General features: G+C 42.6%; 2 protein-coding genes across 2 annotated transcripts; both read left to right on the top strand.

Annotated features, from left to right (window-relative positions):
* Positions 1–3,704: 3,704 nt before the first annotated feature.
* LOC145569601 (uncharacterized) lies at positions 3,705–4,907 on the top strand. The gene has a single exon (XM_081628868.1). It carries the CDS (start codon positions 3,705–3,707, stop codon positions 4,905–4,907), a length of 1,203 nt encoding a protein of 400 aa, XP_081484994.1.
* A 2,514-nt stretch (positions 4,908–7,421) lies between these two features.
* On the top strand, positions 7,422–8,711 carry LOC145569617 (uncharacterized). The gene has a single exon (XM_081628869.1). It carries the CDS (start codon positions 7,422–7,424, stop codon positions 8,709–8,711), a length of 1,290 nt encoding a protein of 429 aa, XP_081484995.1.
* The last annotated feature ends 4,386 nt before the right edge of the window (positions 8,712–13,097 follow it).

A 13,097-nucleotide genomic window follows, 5' to 3' on the forward strand; every position in this document is an offset into this window, starting at 1 on the left:
GCTAACAGCCGGGCTGATGACCTTGACAAGCAGCTGAAAGATGCCAAGTCTGATCTCAAGGCATTAGAAGATGCTGACAAAGAAATTGCCAACTCCGGATTGACAATGACCGCCTGAAGCTCGAGCTCATGACCCTGCGCAACAAGCAGTCGGATGAGCTGGCCCGGGAGCAGACCCGGCTGACCGAGGAGAACGAGCGGGACAACTTGGCCCGGATGAAGATCACCTGGGGCCTCCTTTACCCAGAAATAGACTTTGAGGTCTATAAGTTGAGGTATGATTACGCCACTGAGGTGTATGATGCCCAGCAACTGGGTGATGCTCCACCGCCTCGCTTCAAAGACTGGGCTTCTGAGCAGGGATATGAAGTCTCTGATGATGAGAAGCAGGCGGATGATCATCAAGAGGGCCAAGCCAGCCAAACTCAGCCGGAGAAGACTCTGCCTAAGCCTTAGGCGGTCCTCCCACCTTTCTACGGCAGTATGCCAACCAATGTTATGTACCGGCTTGCATGCCGTGTTTTGTTGTATCTTTTTACCAACCATGAGGTTGGATTAACATTTCCACTTTCTTTCTTCACCGGATGTGTCCGGTTAACAATTATTCTGGCCTTTGTGCCATTTTATATAAATGAAGTATTCCGACTCAGTCGGATTTTATATATGCCTTTTGAGTTTTTTCAATTTGAATTTTTCATCTGTTTGCAATTCTTTAATATTTTGCCTAACTTAAAAAAGCATGCGGCAATTTGCAATCCGAGTGCTCTTGCCCTTGGGCGGCTGTGCGATTGGTTTAGTGCCAAGCTGATTGATTGGCTTGAAAACACTTGATACTTGGAAAAGTATGGAGTGTTTTTAGGCCAATCAATCACAATGGTGATTGCCCCAAACCAAGTGCACAGCCGGCCATAAAAGCGGGTGCTTTGAGCTTCTTACCCAGGCGGTTAAATTCCGTGTGGGGTTAACGCGTAGCCATTACACAATCCTTTGCCCCAATAGGGGAAGTGAGTGCAACTTTGGAATAAATAACCCAAGTAAGAATTTCTACCAATGACCGACTGATGCCTATGGGCATCCGGTATCTGGAAACTTATTCGCTCTTCATAGGCTATTTTGGTCAGACAACTATGAGTTGGCCAATTTGGTCGTTCAATTTTTGCCGTCTGCATTGGTACGTAGAACCGACAAATAGTCTGTTCTCTGCGACGATTGCACCCGGAGGGGTGTCGCCGGACGCCTTTGCCCATGTTGGCACAGGCGATTTTATAAAATGAGCAACCATCCGGCTATTTAGCCTCGGGTCTTGTTTGAGACCGGTTGTATAGCCCCTAAACGTTTTTGTGCTTAGGTTTTAGTCAGTATTGGATTTACACTAAGTATCAAACTTTAGTTTTTTAAACAAGCGGGTCCGTCTGGGTATTACCCAGGCAGATAATCAGGCAGTTGAATAAACAAAGTATTAAATTTAAATACACAAGGGATCCGAGTATTACCCAGGCGGTCCAACAAATGTAACCTTTACTAAGTGTCAAACTTAGTTAGGTAAAGCAGAATCCGCCTGGGTATTACCCAGATGGATAATTAAGCAATAACTCGATTTTGCAAACAAAGTCCGAATCTTCATTAATTGACTCACTCTTTACAAAAAGTTTACAATCTCAGAAGTAGTACTTTTTTTAGATTGTCTACATTCCAAGTTCTAGGCAGACGCCTGCCGTCTGGGGTTTCCAGGCGGTAGGTGCCATCCCTTACTTCTTCATAAATCCGGTAGGGGCCTTCCCAATTTGGAGTTAGCTTTCCTAGCTCATTGGCCCTACCGGTTGCCTCCATTTTCCGTAACACAAAGTCATCCACTTTAATAGGACGTTTGTGCACTCTCTTGTTATAGGCTCTGGTCATCCTCAGACGGTATATCTCATGGCGTAGGACAGCATTGCCCTTACGCTCCGGAAGGGAGTCCAATGCCAGCCGCATGGCCTCCCAATTTGCCTCTTCATCATAGAGCATAACTCTGAGAGTCGGCTCATAATGCTCAATAGGCAAGACGACTTCAGCACCGTATACCATGAGAAATGGGGTTTCACCGATTGCCTCTTTAGCAGTAGTCCGGATGGCCCATAGGACATGAATTAACTCTTCTGCCCATAAGCCACCGGCCCGTTCAATTTTCTTTTTAATGCCATCTGAGATGAGTTTGTTGAAGGCTTCAACTTGGCCGTTTGCTTGGGGTCGGCCGACTGATGCAAAACAATGTGAGATACCCTGATCTCCTAACCAAGTCTTGAGCTGGGGGGTTTCAAACTGAAGGCTATTGTCAAACACCATAGACATAGGTACCCCAAACCGGGTGATGATGTTCTTCCAAATGAAAGAGATGACATCCTTTGTCTTGATGTTTTTAACCGGCTCAGCTTCTACCCATTTGGTGAAATAATCCACAGCCACCAAAATGTAGCGCTTTCCGCCTGGAGCAGGCGTATAAGGACCCAAGATATCCATGCCCCATTTGGTAAATGGGATCGGGCTGCGGATTGCCGTCAGATCAGTAGCCGGACGATGAATAAGTTTACCAAACTTTTGGCACTTGTCACATTTTTTCACCAACTCCTTAGCGTTTGCGTCAAGAGTGGGCCAAAAGTAATGTCGTCTGGCTCTGACGGCTAAGGACCTGCCGCCTATGTGGGAGGCGCATAATCCCGAGTGCAAGTCTTCGAGAACTTCCTTCCCCTTTTTTGGGGTAACACACTTCAATAGGGGTTTAAGAAACCCAGCCTTGAACAGTTCTCCATTTTTCAACTCCAAGCTTGCAGTTCGCTTCTTCAAGACGGCTGCTTCCTGTGGTGAATCAGGAAGTGTGCCGTCTGAAAGATAAGCCCGAATGGCATCCATCCAGGTGGAGCTTCGGTCTAGGGTTCCAATGGGCTCTTCATGTATGCTTCTTTTTTCAAGAACTTCCCAAAAGACCGACCGAGGAGTATCACAACAAGCGGATGAAGCCAATTTGGACAATGCATCCGCCTGGTTGTTATCTGACCTGGGCACTTGATTCAGTCAGAATTCCTCAAGTGCCCCAGTCTCTTCCTTGACTGCCTGAAGATATTTGATCATATCCGGATGAGTTTCCTCATACTCCCTCCGTCCCGGTTTAGTTGCAACGGTTTGACTGGCGCTGGATTTTATGCAAAGTAATTGACTTGTTTATTATAATGTATGTAAGTTGGTAGTGGGCATTTTTTTATTATAGCTAGTGGAAGTGGGCCATAGCATTTTTTTGTTGGGGGGGAGGGGGGGTGGGGTGTGCTGTTGGAGTGTTGGATACACGTGCCATAACATGTGAATCCAAAAAATTTGATTCCTTTTTTAATTTTTGCCGGCAAACATAATCAGCAGAATTCACTTTATAATTTTTCCCTTTTGATTTTTTTGGTGAAATTTCAAATATTTTTGTACACATCCCCTTTTTGAATTTGGAGCTTCCAAATTATGGCCTTTATATATTGCACCATAATAAATGCTTCTTCTTTATTTCAGCTTCACCTGTAGATTACCAAAAAAAAAAAAAAAAAAAAACAGCAAATAGAGAGTAAAGAACAAACAGAGAAAAAATATGGGGGCGGGGGGGGGGGGGTTTGGGGTAGAATTAGAAAAAATGTCGTAAGTTTTCTTCTTCAGTTTTCACTTAGATGCAACTAGTGTAGAGTAATCATGTGCATTTTTAGAGAGAAAAGAGAGCTTACAAATGATGCAAGAACCAGAATTGCTAATTGGTTACTAGTAAAAAATTCCACTGGAAAGTTGAAAAGGGGTACCGTGAAAGAAGCATCAGAGCTTTTTGGAGTGCATCGAACCACAATCTACAGAATTTTGAAGCAAGCAAAAGCTCTATGGCAAAACGGTGATGCAGTCAACATGGACTCTAAGAAACCCAAAAGGGTTGGCAAGAAAGGTAAACACATTGACTTAAGTAAAATTTCTGAAATTCCATTTCACAAAAGGGGAAACATTAGGGCACTTGCAATAGCATTAGGTGTTTCTAAGAGCACCATTCATAGGTTGATCAAAAGTGGTCAAATCAAGCCACACACAAATGCATTGAAACCAGCACTTACAGAAAATAATATCAAGGAAAGACTAAAATGGTGCCTCAAAGCCATTGATCAAGACAATGGTATGTTCAACGATATGTACAACACAATCCATTTAGACGAGAAATGGTTCTACATGACAAAAGGGACACAACGTTATTACCTACTCCTAGGTGAAACACAGCCTTATAGAACGTGTAAGAGCAAAAGATTTGTCACAAAAGTCATGTTCCTATGTGCCGTTGCTAGGCCACGATTTAATGCAAATGGAGAATGCATTTTTGATGGGAAAATAGGAATGTTTCCGTTTGTCAGGTGGGTGCCAGCAAAAAGAAGAAGCAAAAATAGGCCAGCAGGTACATTAGAGCTCAAACCAGTTACCTCAGTCACAAAAGAAGCTTATAGGAACATGTTAATCAGACAAGTGATCCCAGCAATCATGCAAAAGTGGCCAGATAACGATCAAGGTCCAATCTATTTGCAACAAGACAATGCAAGACCTCACATAGAAGTACAAGACAGAGACTTCATGGAAGCTGTGCAAAATTCCAACAAAGACTTAAGGTTAGTATTCCAACCTCCGAACAGCCCAGATATGAATGTGTTAGACCTTGGATTTTTTAGGGCGATACAATCCCTCAAGGATCAAACAGCCCCAAAAAACACCAAGGAGCTGGTCAAGAATGTTAAAAATGCATTTAGGGAGTATTGTCCAACTAAAGGGAATAGAGTGTTCCTTAGTCTCCAATTGGTGTTAATTCAAGTGATGAGAGTAAAGGGGAGCAATAATTACTTGAAAAACATGTTGAAAAAGAAGCTTTAGAGAGACAAGGACTACTTCCTATTGTTATCTCTCCATCTCCAAGTCTTGTTGAAGAATGTTTGGCATACGTTGAAGCAATGCAATAGAAAATTTGAAGTGATGAACTTGCAACTTTTGGAAGCTAAAAAGTCAAATGATTAATTTTGTAAAGTTTTTGAAAGCATAATTGTAAACAATCAAAACTAGCAGTAGATTAGTGGAGAGATATTATATGAACCTCCATAATACTTTTGTAAATTTTTTGTAAGCATCAATTATTAATGGGAAGATCAAGTACTAACATAAATTAGCTTGTCAATCAATTTACAGAGTACCTAATTCATTTACTACTACACCACCAAGTAAACAACACAATAACACTACGGAGTACATCTTCTAAGAGTACTCATTTTTTGCCTAACAATTACTCCGTACAACATCACAAGCACTAGATTATACTCCGTACTTAATGGGAACATCACAACATGCATAGCTTACCAACATCACAAGCAGTAGATTAATGCTCCGTACTTGATGGGAACATCAAATAAGAATAACTAACACAATAATCCACCACTATTCACTTCCGGAACTATCACCCATCATATGTCGTTCAATAATTGGGACATAACCCTTCAACATCTGAAAAATGTCTTCTTTTGATACATTACCTTTTCTTTTTCTAGATTTCAACTTACCTTTCCCAGAATTTTTAAATTGACGTCCGCTGCTACATCGAATTAGCTTTGGAGCTACACACACAGGAGTGGTAGCCACTTCACGTTCTGGAGTGTCGGGAACAACCCACTCTCCGTGCTCTACCGAAAAAAACGCACTTGGAAGAAAAACGTCCGGTGGAGTAGTCACTTCACGCTCTCGAGTGTGGAGAACGTCTGGCGGAGTTTCAGGAACTATTGAAAATGGTTCTTCAGAATCATCGACCCAAATCCCATTTACATCAGAATTGGGGTAGATGAATGAGTCTTGATCTTTGTTTTTAGCTAAATCAGGATTAATTTGATGTTTTTCAGTATCATCCATGAGATTTTTTCTCAAATCTACAGTAATTTGTTTCATGATTTGGGGAAGAAGATGAATGGAAAGAACCTTGAAAATGGGTTAAAATAATTTGGAGTGAGAAAGTGAAATAATTTGGAGTGAGAAAGTGGCGTGTGAAATTAGATCGGGGGTATGGGTAGGGGGGTGGGGGGGTGTAAATTTTTTATCATTTTTTTACAAAAGTGAAATAATAGTGGGCCATTGATATTTGAGATAAATATTAAAAAAATAGTGGGACCATGCCTTTTATAGAAATGTTGCAAGTAATTTGGGACGGCCTTATAAGGAAAGTGATGCAAGTAATTTGGGACGGAGGGAGTATGTTCCCTCATACTGGCTAACGACCAACTGTGAATCAGAATAGGCGTCAATCTTCGTTGCCCCTACTGCCTTACACATGCGGATTCCGGCTAGCAGGGCTTCATATTCTGCCTCATTATTTGAGGCTTGAAACTTAAACCGCAGTGCATATTCAAATTTGTCCCCCTCTGGGGACTCATATATAATTCCTGCACCACAACCATTCTTTGTTGAGCTTCCGTCTACATACACTTTCCAAACCTGGTCAAGATTATCCGGTTGCACCGGTCGGGTCATTTTCAACAATGAAGTCGGCAAACGCCTGACCTTTCACTGCTTTTCTAGGTTCGAAAGTGATTTCAAGACTTTGCATTTCAAAAGCCCATTTCAACATTCTTTCGGATGACTCCAAAGTAGACATTGGCCGCTTAAGGGGCTAGTCGGTGTAGATTACCACCGGATGAGCCAGGAAGTATGGATTCAATTTCTTGAAAGCCATATACAGAGCAAGGCCAAATTTTTCTACCATAGGGTACCGGAGCTCAGCATTTTTTAAGACATGGCTAATGAAATAGACCGGAAGCTGAACACCGTCTCTCTCAGCAAGGAGAACGGCACTGAGGGCATGATTTGAGACAGCTAAGTACATGTATAACACCTCCCTAGGCAATGGACTAACAAGTCTTGGCAAAGAGTGGAGGTGTTCTTTCAGCCGTTGAAAAGCCGCCTCAGCCTCATCCCCCATTCAAATCTGGTCTTCTTCCTGATTGCTTGGAAGAAGTAAAGGAATTTGTCACCTGACCGGCTGAGGAATCTCCCCAAAGCAGCCAGGCAACCGGTTAGTCTCTGCGCTTTCTTGACAGTGCGGGGTGACTTCATGTCAATCACCGCCTGAATCTTCTCAGGGTTAGCCTCTATCCCTCTTTGACTAATCTGGAATCCAAGAAACTTTCCAGACTCAACACCAAAGACGCATTTCTTAGGATTTAACATGACCTTATGCCGCCTGAGTGTGATGAAGGTTTCCCGGAGATCAGCAAGGTGATCCGTCTGCTGTTTGGATTTGACTATCATGTCATCAATGTATGCCAGATGACATGATAGTCAAATGATGCAAAAAATGTCGTAAATTTTCTTCTTCAGTTTTCACTTAGATGCAACTAGTGTAGAGTAATCATGTGCATTTTTAGAGAGAAAAGAGAGCTTACAAATGATGCAAGAACCAGAATTGCTAATTGGTTACTAGTAAAAAATTCCACTGGAAAGTTGAAAAGGGGTACCGTGAAAGAAGCATCAGAGCTTTTTGGAGTGCATCGAACCACAATCTACAGAATTTTGAAGCAAGCAAAAGCTCTATGGCAAAACGGTGATGCAGTCAACATGGACTCTAAGAAACCCAAAAGGGTTGGCAAGAAAGGTAAACACATTGACTTAAGTAAAATTTCTGAAATTCTATTTCACAAAAGGGGCAACATTAGGGCACTTGCAATAGCATTAGGTGTTTCTAAGAGCACCATTCATAGGTTGATCAAAAGTGGTCAAATCAAGCCACACACAAATGCATTGAAACCAGCACTTACAGAAAATAATATCAAGGAAAGACTAAAATGGTGCCTCAAAGCCATTGATCAAGACAATGGTATGTTCAACGATATGTACAACACAATCCATTTAGACGAGAAATGGTTCTACATGACAAAAGGGACACAACGTTATTACCTACTCCCAGGTGAAACACAGCCTTATAGAACGTGTAAGAGCAAAAGATTTGTCACAAAAGTCATGTTCCTATGTGCCGTTGCTAGGCCACGATTTAATGCAAATGGAGAATGCATTTTTGATGGGAAAATAGGAATGATTCCGTTTGTCAGGTGGGTGCCAGCAAAAAGAAGAAGCAAAAATAGGCCAGCAGGTACATTAGAGCTCAAACCAGTTACCTCAGTCACAAAAGAAGCTTATAGGAACATGTTAATCAGACAAGTGATCCCAGCAATCATGCAAAAGTGGCCAGATAACGATCAAGGTCCAATCTATTTGCAACAAGACAATGCAAGACCTCACATAGAAGTACAAGACAGAGACTTCATGGAAGCTGTGCAAAATTCCAACAAAGACTTAAGGTTAGTATTCCAACCTCCGAACAGCCCAGATATGAATGTGTTAGACCTTGGATTTTTTAGGGCGATACAATCCCTCAAGGATCAAACAGCCCCAAAAAACACCAAGGAGCTGGTCAAGAATGTTAAAAATGCATTTAGGGAGTATTGTCCAACTAAAGGGAATAGAGTGTTCCTTAGTCTCCAATTGGTGTTAATTCAAGTGATGAGAGTAAAGGGGAGCAATAATTACTTGCAAAAACATGTTGAAAAAGAAGCTTTAGAGAGACAAGGACTACTTCCTATTGTTATCTCTCCATCTCCAAGTCTTGTTGAAGAATGTTTGGCATACGTTGAAGCAATGCAATAGAAAATTTGAAGTGATGAACTTGCAACTTTTGGAAGCTAAAAAGTCAAATGATTAATTTTGTAAAGTTTTTGAAAGCATAATTGTAAACAATCAAAACTAGCAGTAGATTAGTGGAGAGATATTATATGAACCTCCATAATACTTTTGTAAATTTTTTGTAAGCATCAATTATTAATGGGAAGATCAAGTACTAACATAAATTAGCTTGTCAATCAATTTACAGAGTACCTAATTCATTTACTACTACACACCAAGTAAACAACACAATAACACTACGGAGTACATCTTCTAAGAGTACTCATTTTTTGCCTAACAATTACTCCGTACAACATCACAAGCACTAGATTATACTCCGTACTTAATGGGAACATCACAACATGCATAGCTTACCAACATCACAAGCAGTAGATTAATGCTCCGTACTTGATGGGAACATCAAATAAGAATAACTAACACAATAATCCACCACTATTCACTTCCGGAACTATCACCCATCATATGTCGTTCAATAATTGGGACATAACCCTTCAACATCTGAAAAATGTCTTCTTTTGATGGGTAAGTCGATTCTTCCGGCTGGGTAGACCATCCCACCCCCAAAACCAACCAAGGGGTGGGTGACCGGATGCATGCTACTGATATTGTATATCAGCTTCTGCAGGCACCGGAGGCTGATGATGTCTGATGAGATGCCGGTGTCAATAAGGATTCGTCTAACCAGCTGGTTGGCAACCTTACATTCAATGACCACCGGGTCATCATGCGGGCGGCGGACGCTGCCCCTGTCCTTCTCAGTTATCAAGACGTTTGGGAAGGAGGAGCTGGCTTCCGCCTGCTCATCATCATCTTTGTCCATCTTTCGAAGATGGCTCTTGGTGCCCCTGATGGTAGGGCCACCACATGAAAACTCGCATGCTATAGTGTAGACCGGCTCCTTGTCGGTATCCGAACTACTAGCAGGCTGGGGGGTAGTCTTGGAGGACTGACCCTTGTTTTTCTTTTTTGCCCCGGCTGGGGACTTAGAAATATAGGACTTCAGCATCCCCTTCTCAGCCAGACGGTCCAACGTTCGTTGTAGGCTGAAGCAGTCGTTGGTGTCATGGCCAACTTCCTCATGATATTGAAAAAATTTATTTTTGTTCCTGGATTGAACGAAACTTTTCATTGGATTCGGCTTCTCAAGGGACAACCGGTCCTTTATCTCCATGAGGATGAAGTTGCAGTCCTTGTTAAACTCGTACTTTGGGACGTACGGTTTAAATTCTTTCTTCTTCTGGGACGGCTGGTCAGAGTCACTAACTGCCCAGACCTCTTTTCTCTTCTTGCTCTCTTCTTTCTTTTTAGCCGGCTGAGCAGGCCGGTTGTCTTTCTGCTTGTCAGACTTCTTAGAGTCCGACTGGCTACCAGGCGAGCAGAGGTCGGTAGCTTGAATATAACTTTCCGCCTCCCTCAGGGCCGCCTGTAGGGTGAAAGCCCCTTTTCTGACTAGGTCGAACTTAAAGGTCGACCCGTCTCTCAGACTTTTGAAAAAGTCTGTAAAAGCTACCTCATCAGACAACCCCTGAATCTGAATTCTGATTAGGTTGAACCGCCTGACATATGAGCGCAGCCCTTCTCTCTCTCCCTGCTTAACAGTGCTCAAATCAAGGCTTGTTTTCTTAGCAGTGATGTTCATTGAGAAGTTGGAAGCAAACAGGAAGGCAAGCTTCCTGAAGGTGTCTATGGACCCGGCTGGCAGGTTGCCAAACCATTGTTGGGCAATGCCCTTTAATGTAGCCGGGAAGCATCGACACCAAGTGGCATCATCCAACCCCTGCAGATACATGAGGTTTGTGTAAGCCATGAGGTGATCTTCCGGATTGGTGGTACCATCATAGGTACCAACCAACACATTCTTAACCTTGGCCGGCTGAGCCGCCTCGGTTATCTCCCGAGTGAACGCAGAAGGTTGTTCACCCAGGCGCAGCAGACGAAACTGCCAGTCCAATGGCTGGACATTTGGATATGCCACCTGACCCCCAAAGTAGGCCGGCTGCATGAAGTGAGGAGGATACTGCCCGTAAGCCTGAGTAGGCACATATGGGGCAGCTCCAATCATATAAGGGCCAGAATGGACGGTATTACCGCCTGTCTGACTCTCATGCAAGAAGGGTGCACTCCCTGCAGAAATGTTGTTGAAGTTGTGTGGAAAATTCGACGTTGAAGCCGACTCATACAACGATTGGTTTCTCTTTCGGTTGATGATCTCCCGGGCATCAACAGTTGATTTTTTACTTCTCACAGGTTGCTGAGTCCGGCGAGTGTTATTGGTGTTCCTCCCAGGAAGGAGAATTTTTTACCAATCAATGGTCCCGGCTGCCTTCTCCTTTGGGTGGGGAGTGGGCTGCCGGTTTCTGACTGACTTCCCCTTCTCTGGAGGAGTCTTCTTCGCCGTTTGGCCTTTACTTGGGCCAGCCCGGCTCTTGGTGATCAGCTTTGTGATTTCACCCTTGAAACTTGTCATGAATCTCACGAGTTCGTCTCGAGTGACAGGGGCTGATCCAGCGGCCATTTGGGTTTCCCCTTCCAGCTGCCCAGAGGGTCGACATGGACCCGCCTGGGAGGCACCCCGCTCCAGAGTGTCTCTGGGCCGGATGCGTTTAGTTCTGAGAGAGCCGTCTTTGGCTGTAAAAGCTTCGACTTGAGGGTCTTCATCCTCCTCATGGTTTGTAAAAACTTCTGGGTCTTCACCCAGACGGTTAGGGGGTACAGACTATTGAACCATCTTCGAGGTACTTTCCCCACAGACGGCGCCAAATGTTTCGGGTGTTTTTGTCCCTTGGGAGAGTTACGTCACGAAGTCTGATCCGGCTGAGCTGCACCTGCAAAATAACGGAGACTCCGGGTGGTTGGAGCTCCGCCTCCAACGGTCAAGTTAGCAACTTGAAACGGAATAGAGAGAACGGAAATTTAGATAGGGATCTGCTCGGATTCCAAGCTCTGGTCTTTCTCTGATGTGAGAGAATAGGGGTGTAATAAATGATTCAATGTGTCCCCAAAATAGGGAAATATCTCCCTATTTATAGGGTCGTTGGAGAATGTGCCCCTATCTAGGTCACTTGACCTAGTTTTTAGTGGGCTGCGCCGTTTTACAGCGCTCCTAGGGATTTGGGCCCTTGAGGGCCGCCATTTCAGAATCTATCTGAAGGAGCCACGTGTCAAATGGCTAAGGGGCCACTTGGGTCAGCCTGATCTTGACACGTGGCCTTCTCTTATTGGGACACCTGTCTAGGGTAATTTTTACCCTAAACACCGGGTACCGGACTCGAAATTGGTTGGTACCTGGTCTTAAAATTTGGAATTGGAATTGGAATTGAATCCTCTACTATCTGGTCCTAAATTTTTGGAATTGGAGTTGGAACCTCCAGGTACCGGGTCCGATTCCGAGTACCCACTTATGTACATAATTATCAAATCTTAATAAAAATTTAATACTTATTTTGATCCATTTTCATGTTTAGCGTTTAATACTTATATTTATATATGCATGATTGCATGAAGCAATTTTATTTAGGTTAGATATTAATAAAAAGTTTTTTATATTACTAACTAGATACATTTAACATAATTTCTTAAAGTAAAAAGTATATTTAGTTTAATATATATTGATTTACCGGGTAACCAACCGGTTCCGGGTCCCAAAAATTGGAAATTGGAATTGGAACCAGCTGCAACCAGTTCCTAATTTTATTACCCGGAATTGAAACCGGTCCCAATTCTCTAGATCTGGACCTGCCGGTCCCTAAACGGTTCCAGTTCCAATACCGAGTACCAGGAATTTTTGCACACCCCTAGTCGTACTGACCTAATGTCATGGTAAGTGTATGCAATATTGCAATGTGGAATCAAAATGATTATTAATTTTATTGTTAATGAAAATGATTGGGGTCATTTTATTAAAAAAATATTGCAATTTTTTAAGGAAAAAAAATAAGTTTCCTATAAGGACTATATTGTTCATGTTCAAGTGGGGTCGAAGTGTTTAATCTTGCATCCGCCACCGTATAATATGTAGACCCGAACAACTTGAAGTGTTGGACGTCGTATACTTTGATGATCGCCGCGGCTAAGAGATAAACTACTAAAATACTTTGGTTCACCTACAACTTAAAGTACCTAAACTCATTGTAGCTACACTAAAAAAAATTTTGTACAGTTTAAAATAATGATTTGCTTCCTATGAATAGCTTTAAATGTTAACACGGTAATTTTGTAGTCGAGGTAATATTATCACATGCCAATACACATTATAATTATTTATAAATGAAGGTGTCAATTACTCTCTCTATATGTCTAATATTGTTAATATTTTACTATTTTACTTATTTATGATTATTGTCATCCATT

This window comes from Chenopodium album, chromosome 2, assembly GCF_948465745.1.
Source record: "Chenopodium album chromosome 2, dcCheAlbu1.1, whole genome shotgun sequence".
NCBI lineage: Eukaryota > Viridiplantae > Streptophyta > Magnoliopsida > Caryophyllales > Amaranthaceae > Chenopodium > Chenopodium album.